We start from the raw sequence: 18,060 nt of genomic DNA on the forward strand, positions 1-18,060 counted from the left end.
CCAGTCCGCAGCACAGTTTGTAGCAGACAGTAGTCTTGCTGTTGTGAGACTGTCTGAGACGAGAACAAAAAGGAAGCAATTCAAGACTCAGTGGCAGCTCACCCAGCTGCAGGACTGAGTGTAAGGGGGCCTGGTTTGGGTCAGATCAGATACTGTTACTTGTATGAGAACAGCTGTAGCGGTGTAATAGTCATTACCTCCTTTAAGGTATCCATAATTAGCTTCAGGTTGGAGTCTCAGCTTTAGCCCAATATAGCTCAACTCTTACTGGCACTGCTGACACGGCTGAAAGCCTACTTCCTTGCACTCCCTGGGTAAAGTATACGCCCAGCCTTGGCCATGGAGAGCCGGGCAGTCAGAACTTAGACTCCAGAGGTGACAGCACAAGGAACCCAGACATAATACTTCCATATGGGGCCCAAGAGAAAATCTCCTAGATATCAATTATTTTGAACTCTGCTAGCCTAACAAATATGGTAAAACGTGGGACATTGGGACGCGGGACACACAAGCAACCTAAAGCTTTCAAATATCACACAAAATCTTCAATTAAATGTGTGCAGCTGGACTGGGGTGGAAGGATATACAACTAGAGTGCAATTGATATAAGGTGGTCAAACAATTGGCCAAAGAAGCTTTAATATCTCAAAGTTAGCCCTGTGAAACAGAAAATACCAAATAATTTAACATGTGCCAAGCATTGTTAAATTGTGCCAAGCATTGACGTAAATAAACATCTGCATGTTAAAGAGATTGTGGGATGGCGACAAGGCAAGAACCCATTTCCCTGTGTGTTGGAATGTGATGGAAGTTTAGTGAGTTAAAGCCAGGGAGTGAGCCTCTCATTGATGGCCTACAATAGGCATGTGTACCAGAGAAGAAGACTCTCTTCTTCAAGGCCCTCTGTGACCCATCAGCTGCTGACACCTGGGTTTATCTTAAGGAGGAATACCTCTCAAAACAGATTCCATTTGGTCCACACAAGAGGAGAGAATGTGTTTAAAGGTCATTCATCTTCTGAAGGCTCACTTTAACACAGTTCTCATTCACTCTGATAGTGTGCAGAGTGGCTAACATGTTGCTGTATCCAGGAAGATATAACTTCTTATCAATACACACAAGAACAGTACAGGAGGCAGGTAAAGAGGGAACACTCCCAGATTAAGAAAAAAAATCCACACAAGCTGTAAAAATATCACAGCCTTTTTATTATTTAATTTTTGCGCCTGTACTGTAACTTGACTTTGGGGATGAAGTTCAAATAAACCACCAGTCTACCATGAGCTGTGGGCTGTGGTTAACGAAACATCCGACAGAAAAGACCAGAAACTAAACATGGACTCCATGGCCTCTTACTGTAGAAGAATACTGGTTTTCGTTCTCTCATGTATTATATGAATTTGAGATTTGTTCTTGTCAAAACGTTTTGACCATTTGTTTTAATGGAAACTTCACTTTCCCTCACTCAGTTCCTATAGAACCTTGAATTGCATCTCTAGGGCCTCCACATGTTTAAAAGGCCTCAAACCAAACCAAAAAATACAATTTCTTTGACATTTCGAAACATTTTTCCAAATCCTGCTTCCTCTCCCTCCTTGTACTGTTGGTGGAGTAAAAACAGATCCTTCTGGCTCAGGGCAGTGCAACTTCACTGTGAGTATAGTGTAGATGAGAAAAAAGCATGATGCTAGCTGAATCTTTTCCAACAGCAATCTTACTTATCTTGGACTGGTTTCCCAGACAAACAAAAAAAGACACAAAAACGAGAAAGCCAGACAGGACCCATTCAGACAATGTTTTTCCTTCTTTCCCAACAATGTAGTCTGTTTGTGCTGTCTTATAAACTACTGCCATCTATTTAGTCTAGTAATAGAACTGTAAAAGCAATACCCAGCAGACCAATACAGAATGATGTATCCTGCCATTCAAAGTGCATGATTAACAGCATCATAACAGAACTTTCTGAAACGTGTTTGAGGAAATGACTTACTCAGACGCCTTGTTCCCAGTTGTTGTTATCAAATGCAGTTTAATTTGTGAATCATAACTGAACTACCCCATTTAAGCAGGGAACTATCAACAAGAGCTAACTTTTGACATACCACACATTTTAAGGGTTAAGTGGTTGTGCACTTTCTCCCCAAGTATTTGCACACTGATAAATTTGACCTACGTGCAAAAAAGTCCAAAGCTGACCTATCGTCAGCCAATTCAGCCATGGCTTGGCTTCAGACCAGTGAACATGAGCATGGAACAAAGCAAGGAGTAAATAGCTGCCAGGCTGTGGGGATTAGGCCTGGCACAAGCCACAGTCCTGCTAATAAAACTACTCCACAGTTAATGTAACACATTCTGGAGGTCATGGTTCCCTGCTATGGGTACCGCCAATGCAGGATGTCCTGTGAGCCTCTCAGAACTTAATGACATACACCCTCGTGTAAGAGATCAGACATCAAACCTACAGCCCACAAGGTGCAGCTGGTCTCCATCCATGAATGAGCAGGACAAGGGTGAGTGGACAGGAACTCTCTCTTATGAGACAATCCTCTCTATGCTTCCATCCTGGCCTCTGATAGACTTGATCTAGGCTCTAAGATAAGAAAGTAAGTAAAGCAGGCAGGGAAGGTGTTTGTAAAGAAGTAAACAATCACATTAGGACCATGATGGTATTCAAGTTGTTCTTGATTGTTGGAAACTTGATTGAGGCTGTATTACTATGGATTACTAATGAGACTGCAAATATGGGGTTGATGACAATATGATGATGTAAAGTACTGTGGTACATAATGTACTATGTAAAATATTCCCTGGGGGTTTTTGATAGCCCTTTGGAAAAAGTTCACCAACCAACATCCTTTTCTTTCTCTGGTGTGTGCTGGAATGGCACTCCCTGCTGAACACATGGCTTCAGTTTCCCCCTCCACTGTGTGGCCGGGCCTCACATGAGACCCAAACACTCAAACGCCAAATATGGTGTTCATTAGGCAGCGGCCTTTGTATATTGTGCTAGCCACCTCTCACCACCCCAGTCTGCCCACTGAACTGTAAAAATACAAGTTTCAAACCGGACCATTTGTCACCTGAGAAGTAGGTACAGTAGGTTCATGCACCGAGTATCTGTTTTGAATAATGAACTTAACAGTACATTGTTTCTGGAAAAAAAAAATGTCCTTTGTTTTTTTTACAATAAGAGAACATCAATCCGCGAGACAGATTTGATTTATTTTTAAAATGTTATCAACAACAGACAACCTATATGTCAGTTTAAACTATGGCATAAAGTATGTCTGCTTTCAAACACCTTATCAGTGCATAGTACAAGGTCTGTTCTGAGAAGCAGGGAAATAATGCCATATTTGGTCTGACTCACTTTGAAATGACTGCCTTCCACTGCAACATTTTTCTTTAAACGCCCTTATCATCACACTGAACAGTATTACAGGGACATCTAGTGGAAAGAATGTGACTCATTATTCTCTGATATAGTAATATTATATTCTGTTAATTTAGTCATAGGCACACAAAAAAAACCCGAAAATACTTGTTTCAAATGTTTATTTTTGGTGAATACAAAAAATACCTTTGTGACCAGATAAATATACATACAGCTTCAAATCATAATGAAACAAATGTGTTAAAGAAAGCACAACACTTATTTGAATAACAGAGCTAGTCAGTTTCCTTTTCCAGTTAATACTAAATTGCTTAGATGATATGAATCTCAGGATAGTAAAAACATCATTTATAGTGGTTTAACAATGAAACAAGGAAGCTTTTCCATCCTAGTTTTTTTGAATGACTCGTCAAATGAATTTCAAGGCAGCACAAGTCCAATATTTTTTTATACTTCAATAGCAACCTGCCACATGCTCATGGTATGCAGTGTAGTGTGTGTTAATCTTCCTCGACAGTCTAAACCTAATGTATCCATGGATGCCCTTCACATCCCAGCATATGGTAATGGGTGGCAGGCAGATGGGCTACCAGCCAAGGCAGTACATGGCATAGGACTAGGTGATGAATTAGACTGGCAACATGTTCTGATCCAGAATGACAAGGCTCGGACACAGCCTTATGCTGTTCTCACAGCAGACTCAAGTAAGGCACTAGTACACAATGCAGACCAGAGACGGAGGGTGGAGGTGTTGGAGTCGACACACTGAGAGATACAGCTGGTACCTTACCTATGATACCAATATAATAACAAACCGTTCTCTTACTGACAGCTAGAAGCAAATTCTTTAGTGTTCCTACATGGATGAACGTGGAAGGCATTACCTGCGCTCCTCAGTGCATAAGGGTACCAGCAATCAGTGCATTCAACAGACTTCTATTGGGGTAGGGCTCCGCATATTATTTTGAAGTCTGATTTATCGACTTAATGTTCACGTATTGCTATCGTCATCATGAAAATTAAGAGGAAGGAGTATTCCTTGTTAATGAAACACCACCATGTATGCTAACAAGACTTGAGGTGCTGCTCACGTATGGAGGACCTCCCTAACAAAATCTGGACATTGTCAATTAGACTGCAATTGAAACACAAAGACAAGGAAGAACAAACACGACAAAGAATGTAAACAAAGCTTCCTTGTGCAGCCTGGAAAGTGTTTGAGGGAGGGAGGACTACTGGAATAACAGGCTGACAAGCAAAGAGATGGGCCTGGAGTTAGACCCCCAGATTTAAGAGAACCACTTTTCACCTGACTACTCCTGACAAATGATGGTTTAGATAAGGACATCAGCTGAAAGTCCATCCAATGGAAGGCAGTGTTAAATCTTTTTACATGCGGGCTAATTATTACTTTAAGAACTATTACTCTAAAATATACTTTGACTGAAGTCACCTCATCAGCTACTACTGTAGCTTTACCATTCACTCAGATTAGAACCATTCACCGGCACTGATTTCGTGTTGAGCAAAACTCTTAAAACATCCCTTTAACTAACCCGATGCTCATACTAATACTAACATAACACAAGTGCCTCCGCATACTAATCTATTGGTTAGTAGCTTCATTGATATGTATCGCTATAATGGTGCATGCAAGCCAATGATAAAATGATGCATTGAAAAAAACTTCCATAATTCAATAAGCACTGTTTTTTTGAGGTACTTACCTACAATATGGGTTTTTATGTCCGTTTGAGAGTAAACGTTTGCACAATTAAAACAGCCTTCATGACATTCAGATATCTTTATATGAACATTTTATGCATTCAGAACTTTAGCAATTATTGGGTCCAGTAATGCTCATTAAACATTACATATATTTGTGTATAGTTACTGTATAGATTAACAAAATGTTTATGAGAACAGCGAACTGCATGAATCCTGTAAGTATAGGATCTGTACAAGACACTGTTTAGACTTCATATTCACAGAATGTCCTGCATAGACATCTAGAACCAGCTGGAACTTTAACAGTTACAGTAAAACGTCAATGCCATTCTGAGACAAGTACACACACACACACACACACACACACACACACACACACACACACACACACACACACACACACACACACACACACACACACACACACACACACAAGACCTTCTCATTAAGCTGACATGGAGTGCTGTTTAAATCCTGTCTACATGTGAGAGAAGCAGCCAATCACATATGTCTGCCTCTATCTCTGATGGTTCCAGTCAAAAGTAAACTTCTTGCCTGTTCAAGCAATCAGCTCTCGTCCTCCCTGAGTTCGGTGGGCAGGAACTTGTACTGCTGCTGTCTGATCTGAGCCAGCTTCTTCCGGGCCTCCTCCAGCTCTCTCTCCTTCCTTAACATCTCCTCCTGAGCGGCAATGATCTGAGGAGAAGGGGGGAAGGGAAGTAGGGAGGGGAGAAGAAGGGAAAGGAGATGAAGGAAGGAAAGGAGGAGTGGGGAAGGGAGGGAGGGGAAGAAAGCAGAGGAGGGGATGGAAGAAGAGGGGAGGGAGGGGAAAAAAGCAGAGGAGAGGATGGAAGAAGAGGGGAGGGAGGGGAAGAAAGCAGAGGAGGGGATGGGAGAAGGGGAGAGGGAGGAATGAAGAGAAGAGGAAAAGGGAGAGGAGGGGAAGGGAATATTATTTTTGTTACCAGGAATGTACTCATAAAAATATACTCTTCTCTTTCATTTTCAAGCTTTTAAGACATATTTTAAAGAACCTTTATTTATGTCCTGTTCTTGAAAACCTATAATTTCCACAACTGTAACTGTATGTGGTGACAAATTGAATGTATTCAATGTAAATATGCAGTGAATAGTTATTTATTCTTTAGTGAAAAGCTTTTGTAATTTGACAGATGCCGACAAGTACAAAGTAGACACATACTCGCACACCCATAGGGGGACTGGAGTCAGTTTCTCCAGATTAAAACAAAGAATCCTGAGGAGCAGAGAAGCGCCTCAAGCTTTGAGTAAGTAGACATTCATCCACTGTAATTACATTACATTTGACTGTGCATGAAAAGGATGGGGATAAGTACTTTGCTGGGACTGAAGAATGCGAAAACATCTTCGAAGGGTTTGATGTTTGGGGCCACTGTGGATGCCTGGTTAACCACAGCTGAGAAACACATCTGAAGTGCCATTTATCTAGGGCCTACCACCATTTTGGAATCATGCAGAGACTAGAATAGAAAAGGTTTGCGTACAAAAGCAAGGCCTTTTTTTTAAGGCTCTTTATGGTACACTACAGACCATAACAGTTATGTTCATTGGCAGGTCACTTATAAAAAAGAGATGTTACCTGAGCAATGCCACCCACAAACTTGGTCTTGACCACCACACTGTCATCCTCAGCCTTATCGAAAGCTGCCTTCTGCGCTGCCTTAACCAGATTGTCTGATGCCCGCTTTACTGCGTTTCCAGCAGCCTTCCCAGCAGTGAGAGAGAGAGATGGAGGGAGAGAGACCTCTATATTAATACCATGACTGAATATAGGGCAGGGGTGAGGCCCCGGGGCTGGTGTGGGGGTCAATGTCAAACAGGGTCGTCACCTGTAGCCTCCTCATGGATTCCGAATCCTGGTCAGCCTTCACTTTACAGGCCACCAGGAGCTGAGCGGTGGAGGCTGCCACCTGCTTTGCAGAGCAAATGAGTTTCTCCTCGCTGGCATGGCCCTGAACGGAGGCGTTGGCCGCCTCACACAGATTACTGGTGGCTGCAGCCACCATCCTGGCCTGTAGGAGGGAATACTTGATTATCTGCTGCATTTACTCAAGGCATTATTTTGTACGTCGCTTTGGACATGGGCGGGGGATGGGGGTTAACACAACTGCCCTAATCCTTGGAAGATTATGATTTGTCCCCTCCAATAAATCACTGAAAACATAACTACGTAATTTCAATATTAATAATATATAATTAAGGCACTTGTGCTGATTATAGATTATTATATATAAAGTTTAACGTAGTCTGTGTGTTACAGCACAACTTTGATGTTTCCCCCCCAGGAACTGCTCATGAGAAAATGTCTAAGTAATTGTGCACCCCAAAGTTGATATCAGATTTTTGCCCCTGTCCTTGGATAAAAGTGACTGCTAAATGAATACATGTAAATGTACAAGACACCTCTCAGCGCCAACTTGGGAGCCGGCACTAGCATTTCCTGTCAAACTAAAAATTGAGGGTAACTCACCGCAGATATAAGACCCTGGGACCACTGGCCATCATCCACAGCATTGGCCAAATTGGAGCCCACCTATACAAGAAACAAGCAGAGATGCCCTACAGTGGAACTGCACCCAGACACAGTGCAGCTGTTAATATGATGTCATCATTATGCAACAGTGTGAGGACTTGGACTAACCTTGCCCTGTGCAACCAGCTCCCTCTGTGCTGCCGAGGCAGACTTGACCAGGGCACTGGTGGCAGCGGCGATGGACTTGGCAGCCTCCAAGATCTGTTCCTCAAAGTCCAGAGTCTCATCCGCTTGCTTGAAGGAGAAACCATACACACAAACATCAAACTACCATCATGGAGAATCATGTCAATTACAGGAATAATGATGTTGGAATCTTCCAAAAATCATCACAAAAAGTGCCGACCTTTGAGCTAAAAAAGCCTGTTGACCCATCCAGCTAGGGCTGCACAATTAATCAAATTTTAATCACAATCACGATTTTGGCTTCCCACAATCAAATTTGCGTGATTGAGCAATATTTCAAATGTGTCATTCCGTTCATAGTATCAAATATTATTATTTTTGCTTCCTAAAACATATTTACACAATGTAAAATAGTGTTTTATTTATTTTGATTTATTCTTTAAGGAGATGCACTTAATTTTGGTGAATATGACCTATTTTATTTTGATGCACATATTTGTACATTAGCAGGAATGTAGCACAATATGGATGTGAAAACAGTTATAATTAGCCTATGGGACAATAACATTTGTTTTCGATAAAAATACAAAATAATCGTGATTATCATTTTGGCCATAATCGTGCAGCCCTACATCCAGCCTTTACAACATACAGATGACAACCTATTAAGAGTCAACCTAAATAGGGTTCAACGTCACCCCTCGCCTCAGTCAACCACACATAGCAGTCAGTGACAACGGATCAGATCATGCCACACCACCACCAACATACAAGGCACACGTGGCTGGAGACAGGGCGGGACACTGTAGGAATATGTTTGATATATAGTTGGACTGAATAACAACCTAATATATCAAACATATCAGACAGAGGCCTGCAGAGAAGGGTTCCAGGTCTACAACGTCTCAAGAAGATGGGGGAAGGAGGAGAGTGATGCATGCTGGGAAGGGGAGAGGCTCTTCTATGGGGTTAGGGGTATGCACAGGGGGACTGAGAGACAGGGAAGGATGGAAGTGGGAGGAGAGGGAGAACAAGAGGAGTTTGATTAGATAGGCATTCACAGACTCTGATTCACAGAAACATTTAGAAGACCTATACTACTGGACATGGCTCTACGAATGATGAACTGCAATTAAACTAGATGCTTTTAGTCTAGTTTAATCATGCTACAGTCCAACAGTACATGTTGCTAGGAAATCATCCTGCCTATTACGTGTAAAATAAGGAAAGTCTTGAGGTAGGAGAGACAAACTAAAGACATACAGGATGCAGCATATCATCAGATCACTAGGGGGCGTAAAGAAGCAAAGCTACATCTTCATTCCACTCACAAGCAGTGAGCCTTGCTTCAATATGTCTAACAGAGGATCAAGAAAAGGGGATTTCCAGCCATGTTCAGTTCTTGTTGAAGCTGGAGAGAGGGACTACGTCTGAGCAGTATTACAACCAGTTTATCAAAACTGTGACGACCACAACAAGGAGAAGTTGCTATCCAGCAAAACAATATTGCACATAATTCAGTAAGAAATTCCACACACCACTTCAACCTCATGGTATTTTATCAGTATTCATATACCACATTAAATGCTTTAAAAAAAGAGTCTGTTTCACTTCAGTCTAAAAACAAAGGAATAATGTAATAAAATGAAGGAAATAGGTTCAACAAGACGAATGACCTCTGCCTCAACTAGGGGTGCAGACAGATCATCACAAATTTGAACACACTCCAACATAAGCTTAAAGACCAGGCTATGTAATTGCGTCTCCTGGCAACATGCCTCAAAAATGATCTCTAAAAAAACAAACCAGATTACTCCCTTGATGAGATTTTCCAATGACCATACATTGAGAAAACATTCAAAACATCATTAGGTACTCTCCCTAAGTCTCTCTCTCTGTTGACAGTATGACTGGTACAGTTTCAGTGTTCCCCCCTCTACTTTTCCACTCGTCACTAAAGCTAAGAGCAACTCTTCCTCTGTAACACACAGTATTGACATCCTGTCTCCTTGATCTGTCACTGGGTGGGTTCTCCAGGCTCAGGTTTGATTAGTGAGGCCAAGGAAAGAGGGAAGGAGGGAGGGCTGAGAGGAAGACTCCTACCTTGGGCTTGGCTCTGGGCTTCAGCTGCTCCAGTTTCTTGGCTGCAGCCTCGATGGAGGCAGCAGCTCCCAGTAGCTCAGTCTCAGCGATCACGGTGGGGTCCTCGGGGTCCACCCAGTCTGATCCTAGAACACACCCAGGAAGAGACATCACTCAACTAGTCACAACGACACCCGCACACACCAGGCTCCAGTTACATTATTTCCCCTGACCCCTAGAACTGAACGGATATTACAGCACATACCGATTGTAGTTGTAACATATTGCATTATTGTAGCAGCCAACATAGTATGGAATACACTGTCAAAATCACAGCTGACACCACAAGATCATTAGAACACCAGCGCTACTGCACTAGTTATCCACATGGCGGATTGCCTGTGTAGTGACTAACGCCTCAAAGTTAAGTAAGGTTAAATGAAAGAAAACAAGAAATGCACTTTTGATGGATCATTGTCACTCTTTATAGGTTTTAAATTGGTCATAAAAGGGGGCTTTTGGGAAACAGCTTGGAGAAGCAGATGGAAAGATGTTTTTGGTGGATTATGTTAAACCCTGGGGATATCTGCCAGGGCCCCACCGCCCCCTCCCACCACCCCTCCCATCCCCACACACTTCTCAACCCCCCCCCCCCCCCCCCCCCCCCTGTGCCTATGAAAGGTGATCTCCAAAAACAAAACACACAATCATCTCCCACTTACTTCCATCTGAGGCCAGAGAGAAAGAAAAAGAAAGAGAAAAACAAGGGGCATTAGAGAGGTGAACTGGATAGCCCCAGTGGGTCTCAGACTACACTCTGAAATTCAATTCGCACCCAAATGCTATATATTACTGCTGTCCAAAACTCCTTCAGGCAACATTCCAGGCATATGTGGGAACCTTCACTATGGTCATTTGGCCAATTTACACTGAAAATAACTCTACGGTACATTATCAATATACAGAAGTGACTCTCATGAACAGTGTTTTGTCCTGGACAGTTTTCTGTGGCATATTCACTTACAGGTATTACCCATTCAAAAGCAGATTAGTCCATAACATACTATAAATCAGCATCCCCAAATTATTCTAGCTGTGAACATGCATTTAATAAAACATTTGGAAATGAATTGTTTGGTGAAGTGTTCTATACAATGTGCTGCTCTGCATGAAGGTCTGTTTGTCTGTGTGTTTGGGGGGGTTGGGGGGGGGTGTATGTGCAAGGTCCTTGTATGTGAAGGGGCCTTACCCTTCATGGCCTCGGCAGTCTGGATCAGCTCTGTCACACACCCTGCTACACGCTTGGAGTGTATTGCCAGCTGCTGCTTCTGCTCCACAGTGGGCTTCAAGAGCACCTGGAGACACACACACACACTCTCACCTCAGCATGGCTCCAAACTATGTGTTTATCCCTGGATTCAACACCATCATTGTGTGTATTCTCTCACCTGCAGAACCTCCTCCAGCAGGGCTAGGTAACATGCGGTGCACTCTGACCCATAGCGCAGAGCCTTGTTCCTCACCTCCTCACTCACCTCAGGGTGACTGGTTGCTTGCTGGGGAGAACAGACCATGCAAAAAAAAAACAGTCCGTTAAACACCGGAGGCAAGTTCAGCCCCGAGGAGGCTTTCTGCCTGGCGCCTTTCAATCCTTCACAGCACCTTGGGGAGCCATCTGACAAATGTAATATCAGTAAATATCACAGCAGTATAAGTCCGAAAATAAAATCGATCAACTCTTTATCCTTCTCATGCCAAGAGCCAACTGTCAGTGATGTAATAGATGACTTTGTAACTAAGGCTCCACACTTGTAATATTCCAGGGTTAGTGAGCTACTCTGACCCGGCACCAGTAACACCCTGCAGCCCTACAGTCTGTTGTCCTGCCCTGTCCTGGTGCTGTGGCCCTGGCTTTGCCGCTCTGGCAGGATTAGCACCTTGCAGGTGGTCAGCATGTCGGCGATGGCTTTGCGGCTCAGGTTGGCGGTGGCGATAACGTCTTCCTGCTGGGCAGAGTTTCCTGCCGCAACCGCCTTGGCCGTTGCTGTGGTGATGCCCTTTGTCATGCGGATGAACTCCTCGGGCGTGGTGGACTTGTCAGGGACGTCCTTGGAATGGAACATCTGTGAACGTGCAGGGGGGGAAGGGAGGGGAGAGGGGTGGAGGAAGGGGAGGGAGGGGGGTGAAGGGAGGAAGGGAGGAGGGAGGGAAGGGGGAAGGGAAAAAAGGAAAGAGGGAGGAGGGAAGGGAATGATGAAGGGATGGAGGGAAGGGAGGAGACTTGGTGAGACCGTTCAGACAGATATCAGGGCTGTGCCACTGCTGAACCGTTACTAAACAGCATTGAACCAAATGGAGGGAGCCAGAGTGGGGGAACATAGCCATTGTGAGAATGAACAAGCGAGGTTTACATGTTTCCCAGTGTTATTGATGCCCCTGTAATGGGGAGTTAAGTGTGCTGTGTTTGCTCTGGTGTGTTCCTATGCCTGTGCAAAGCCTGCTGTGGTCCTGGAGGGACTCTGATAAGGATTAGCAGTAAATCACAAGGAAAACAAGCTGATGAAAACTTCTCCTCTGCTCCACTGACCACCCCCCCTCCCCACCACATTTCTTGCACCACAGCCCCATGATAAGACAGTGAGAAGTACAGCAGGGCTTGTTTGGGATGAGCAGGAGAGGGCGATGAGGGTTGAACCAAAAAAGTGTGTAAAAACCTCTCCTCAAACGGTTAAGACAGAGCATTAGAGTCAGTTGCGACCAGCTACAAAGCCCTGTGCGTCCTCTCCAGCGACTCACAAGGGATGGAACAGTTGAGCCTGTCTGGGGATCTTACCGTCAACTCCTGCTTGATACACTCGATGGTGGCCTCCAGCGCCCTGGTCCCGCGAGTGGCTTCATCCTCTACCGCCTTCACTGTCTTCAGCAGCGACGTCACATTGGTCACCATGACCTGTCACACACACGGAAGAAGAGGGGGAGGGTAGAGAGGGGGAGATTTATGTAATATAATATTTATAGAAAATGAGAAGTGTTAAGGACAAACAGAGAGAGAAAACAGGCCAGAAGATGGTGCTATATACCCCGACAAGTATATACCAGGATGGGCTAGCTAGACCGCCTAGTGCAACTGCTGTAGTTTTACCAACGATGTATAACATGGTAGCAAGTCGTCATAGTTCTAATGCTTAGCACCTGCCATACCCAGCCCTGGATCAGGGGGCAGATTGTGTCAAGCAGAGCTGAGCATATTTCAGCAACGTTATCACCAGGGGTTTGAAAGTATGTCCCAAATGGTGGTCACCATATGTCTGGAGGAATGAGAATAATCTGTCAACATATGCAGTTTTCATGGGTGGTCCTACCTCCACTGAAGGAGTGAGTAAAAAAAGCCTTATGCAGTGTAACAGAAGAGTAATGCATGTTCAGTGAAAAGAGGGAGGTAGCTGGACCGAAAAAAGACTTTGAAGCTCTCATCCTGGAGTGCACTTGATGGTGGGAGTAGAGCCCAGCCAGAAAGGGCTTCGATCAGCGCTCACATCGAGGGTTAGGGCAGGGGGACTTGTGAGGTATCCTGGCAGCTCATGGCAGGTGAACTGTACACAGAGTGTGACTATGTATAGGGACGTGGACAGTGAGTGGCAGTAGAAAGGACAGGTTTAGCTGTGCTTTGGAAAACACCAGTCAGCTGCTGACCCGAGCATCTGACAGATAAGGAGCCTGTCCAGTCAAGCGCACATACACGCATGTGCACGCACAAACACACACACACACACAAACTCTGATACCAATCTCAATGACTGGGACAATGGCACATAGGGAGGCAGAAAGAGTGCCAAACTCAAACACAGCGATAAGAAGTGTCATTTCCTGTTAGAGACGGAACACTACTCTGGGCTGTAGAGATTGTGGTACTGCAACACTCCCAGCTGGGAAGCTGTGACAGAACAGACTGCCCCTGCATATCTCTGAGACGTATCTGTGTGGGCCCAGCCCTTTATGCTGGCTCCATAAACCTTACCTTGGCAGCGCTCTTCAGTTGGTACATGGATGGATCATCTGCTGGCTTGCCTGAAGCACACTTGGTGGCGCCAATGAGCTCAGCTAAAGCCTTGGCCACATCCCTCACCGCATTTATCAGAACCACCTGGGGACAGAGATAGGGGAGAGGGATAGGGGGAGGGAGATAGGGGAGAGAGATAGGGGAGGTATAGGGGGGAGGGGGGGTGTGGGAATGTGCTCAAAATGAATGGAGTGGTTTCAGTTCTCGTTTGTCTTATCGTGTCCACCTGTGTCTTGTTTGATTCTTTGTATTTAGGTTCCTGTTTTGTGTGCAGTCTTTGGCTGTGTCTACTACCGCACACTTTACTAAGTACACTGCAATACAGTGCACTTACATCTGTAGTGCACTCCGTCGGTGAGTAGTGCTGTCTCAAATGGAACACTTAAGTTAACCACTTGGCGGGAAGTGACGGACGCAAATCTGATTGTGACACCCGCGAATCTAAGGCGAATCTGCTCGTGAGTCATTTCGTCCGCCATTATTTTAGAAATGAAATGAAAAGCTGCCGAAAGGGCTCCTCCTCTTCCGCTACGTAGCCAATATGACGCCCGTTTAGGACGAGTAGTGTCCATCGTTGTACACTGCATTTTTTGACCGTTTGCAGTGCGTCATCCGGGTACTTTCAGTGCACTGAATTCTGCTGGTTCTGTCAGTGTAAACGCCCTAAGCACTGAAAGTCAGTGCTCGAAGTGCACAAGTGCGCGGTAGTAGACACAGCCTTTGTCTTGTCCTTACCCTTGTTACTGTGAGTATCCTGTCTGTTTCCCCATTATCAAGAAAAAACCCTTGTTTTGATGTTCTACTTCTCCTGCGTTTGGGTCGTACCCCTCCACACACCTAGCCTGGCTCTGCCCTCCTACGTACTTCCGTTCAATTTTGATTGAGCGGAAGTACTAATTGTGAAGGAGATGGCTAAGGCGAACGCTAGCGATTGGTTATGGCAGATCAGAGTGGCACTGGGCAGATCCAATAGTTTTAAACTTCAACAGTACCTGCCTTCAAGGAAGTTAACGCTTGTCAATGGAGCGATCCCAGACCCTCTGTACAAATGAAATGTACGAGGGTCTGGTTAGGACCAGGCTACCACACACCGTAAAAAAAATATAATTAGAAACATGGTCTTTTGCATGTTTACATTTACATTTACATTTAGTCATTTAGCAGACGCTCTTATCCAGAGCGACTTACAGTAAGTACAGGGACATTCCCCCGAGGCAAGTAGGGTGAAGTGCCTTGCCCAAGGACACAACGTCAGTTGGCATGACCGGGAATCGAACTGGCAACCTTCGGATTAATAGTCCGACTCCCTCACCACTCAGCCACCTGACTCCTGCATGTTAATGCTTGCAATGCAGTGAAAAAAACTATATGACAACAATGTTTAATGTAAGAGGTCCCTCTAACAGGTCAAGTGGTCCCAACTTGCCTCCCCCCCAGTTGAAATGGTCTAGAACCTCCCTAATTTGGAGACATATACATATATGTTGTAGCAAACCAGGGGAAACAGACCAGCCAATCCGGCACAGAGGACGGGTCCATAGGCTTAGGCCACGTTTACACATAGCCGGGTATTTACACAAACAAATATTTCTGCCCCTCCGTTTTCAAAAATAACGTTGTACACACAAAATCGTTTTCAAAAATGTTTCTGTTTACACGAACCCGCATAAATACGCCCCCGAGCGCCATCATAACTATGCCAAACCTGTAGGCGGCAGTGTAACGATAAGGATAAAGCCATGCAAACCAATCAGAATTTTCTAAATCTTTGCCTCTGCTCCTCGATATAAAAATCAGTTGTGTTTGTAAATACAAACAGGCCAAAAGGGTTTGCATTAACTCATAAATGAGCACTACCGTAACAGCATCCATGATCAGTAAGCCAACTAACTGTAAACATAGGACGCACTAGCGTCCTACGCTAGTAACCTAGTGCACACGCAAACACAAAAACTGAGTTTTCAGAAATCTACACTTTGGCCGGAGTTTTTAGAAATGATCGTTTTCCGTGATAAAACCTCAGTTTTCGGGTAAATGAAAGGCCAAACCGCATGAAAATATATGCGTTTTTCCTACCTGTAAACGGGGCCTTAGATTAGGGGAAGTGATAGAATGAGTCTATCTGCCTGTTGAAATGCTAGCCACTTGGCACATGGCACTGGTCACACCTGCAGCCCATCAGGTGATCAGGGGAGGGTATAAAGGGAGCCAGTCCAAGGCCGCATGGAAAAGCAAAGGACCAGGGAGACAACGAGACTGTCTGGAAAAGACTGACCACTCGTTCTGCTTTTAACCCCCACAGGACCACACCCTATGAAGGCCAACAGACCACTGACGGGAAGAATCCTGATTTAAAGTTTGTCCCACTACCCTTACCCTGAGATCTGTTATTAAAGGACAATTTATGTTAACGCCAAGTGTCTCTGAGTCCTATTTCATTGTGAATCAGGCCTTCAAGTCCCCTGGGTTGCTACAATGTGAATAACCTTCCAGTGTTCCATCCAGGACTGAGCCCATCTGGGTGTCCTTACCTGGGTCTCAGGGTCATCGGAGCCCATGCTGGTGGCCCCCAGTTTGACCACATCAGTGAGCTGGGTGATGGTCTTCGCGGAGGACTTGGCGGCCTGGGCCAGTCTCTCCTGACTGGAGGCTGCCCCTGCCACCAGCAGCTTGGTGTCCTCCACCAGAGCCTTGGCTGTCTTTAGGATGCTCTCCCTGTGGACACACCACACACTCTCCCTCAGACACACACACGCGTGCATTCTACATACTGCGCTGCTCTGCTAACTTCCAGAGTTGGGGGCTGCCTTGAGTGTTATGTGGATGAGGTAAGCTCTGACCTTCAGTTAGACAATGTATTGAGGGCAGTAGACGCCTCATCTGATGGGCATGGAACTGAACACGGTGGGACTTTCGAGGCAGGGGCCTGCCTCGAGTGCCTCACCTGTGGTCAGCGAAGGACTCCTCGTTGTCAGGGTCGAGTGTTCCGGCTGAGGCGAACATGATGGTGGTGTCCAGGTCTGCGATGATGCCGGACACGGCGCTGGCTGCCGTGATGCAGGCCTGGGTGCCCTTGTTACCAGCCTGCAGGGCTGACAACACCATAGACACCTGTGTGGGAGATGGAAACACACACACTGCCTCAGCACCTTGCATAACAATAACACACCTAGTGAACAAACACAGACCACATTCTAATTGTCCTTGGCCCGATGTTCTGTTTGTTTGAGTTCAGATTTCTGAACTTTCATTAAATCTGAGCTCAACGTTAATATGCCAGGCAGGAAGAGTATGAAGACAATAGGCTAAGAGGACAGGAGGTGAGGCAGCAGGAGAGATAGACCTGCAGACATATAGAAAGACAGACAGACCCACTGATAGAGAAACATACATCAACAGAGTAACATAGCCGAAGAGACTGGGATGAGAGAGAGAGAGAGAACAACAGAAAATTTGAGAGACAGAGAGAAAGAGAAAGGGGTGTAACAACGAATTAGACCCAGGCCTACTACTTCTGCATAAATACAGTACATGAAGCCCAAGAGTCTGACTCTGCATCTCTACAAGCTCCTGATCTGGACGTCTGCCACCCTCGCTAACAAATGAACTGCCATGGGAGCTGTATTCAGATGAGGTGGAGGGTTCAGCTTCCGTATTCAGTCAGACACATATTATACCAGCCTGATATAAGCCCTGAACCCAATCAGGCAGGGGCAATATGAGATCAATGTGAATACAGAGTTCCAGTATCTACTGCTAGGATCATGGAGGAGGCGCGTGACTGATCGGTCCTTGCTGCTGTCCATTGACAGTACGTGTTGGTGTCAATATGAACTCATGTAGTTGTTAGCGGTAACAAGTATTCTCGGCTGTAACTACTGCTACTTGTGTAACATGAGCTGTTAGCATCAACAATGCCGCAAGCCAAACTTATGTGTTTTGACACATTAGTGCACTGTTCTCCTATTAAACCCCAGCGCTTAGACTCAGGGATTACAGCTTCCACACACAGTTCACAAGTACATCTTAAAGAACTCTGTATTATAAGCCTTTGCCCTGGGAACTGACTTTAAGCGGCTGCCCTTTCACCTCAACAAT

The 18,060-nt window shown here is 45.0% G+C and overlaps 1 protein-coding gene across 1 annotated transcript in view; it reads right to left on the reverse strand.

Annotated features, from left to right (window-relative positions):
* Positions 1-5,146: 5,146 nt before the first annotated feature.
* tln2b (talin 2b) overlaps positions 5,147-18,060 on the reverse strand; it is an 82,795-nt gene continuing 69,881 nt past the window's right edge. Inside the window, exons 45-57 of the mRNA XM_067234240.1 lie at positions 16,907-17,073; positions 16,494-16,677; positions 13,921-14,046; positions 12,736-12,852; positions 11,840-12,025; positions 11,351-11,458; positions 11,152-11,257; positions 9,924-10,048; positions 7,803-7,928; positions 7,632-7,694; positions 6,991-7,173; positions 6,741-6,866; positions 5,147-5,818 (exon numbers count right to left, since the gene is read on the reverse strand). Coding sequence (XP_067090341.1) covers positions 5,690-5,818; positions 6,741-6,866; positions 6,991-7,173; positions 7,632-7,694; positions 7,803-7,928; positions 9,924-10,048; positions 11,152-11,257; positions 11,351-11,458; positions 11,840-12,025; positions 12,736-12,852; positions 13,921-14,046; positions 16,494-16,677; positions 16,907-17,073 — 1,746 coding nt within the window. The 3' untranslated portion in view covers positions 5,147-5,689. The remainder of the gene's footprint in view (positions 5,819-6,740; positions 6,867-6,990; positions 7,174-7,631; positions 7,695-7,802; positions 7,929-9,923; positions 10,049-11,151; positions 11,258-11,350; positions 11,459-11,839; positions 12,026-12,735; positions 12,853-13,920; positions 14,047-16,493; positions 16,678-16,906; positions 17,074-18,060) is intronic.

Source organism: Osmerus mordax, chromosome 4 (assembly GCF_038355195.1).
Source record: "Osmerus mordax isolate fOsmMor3 chromosome 4, fOsmMor3.pri, whole genome shotgun sequence".
Lineage (NCBI taxonomy): Eukaryota > Metazoa > Chordata > Actinopteri > Osmeriformes > Osmeridae > Osmerus > Osmerus mordax.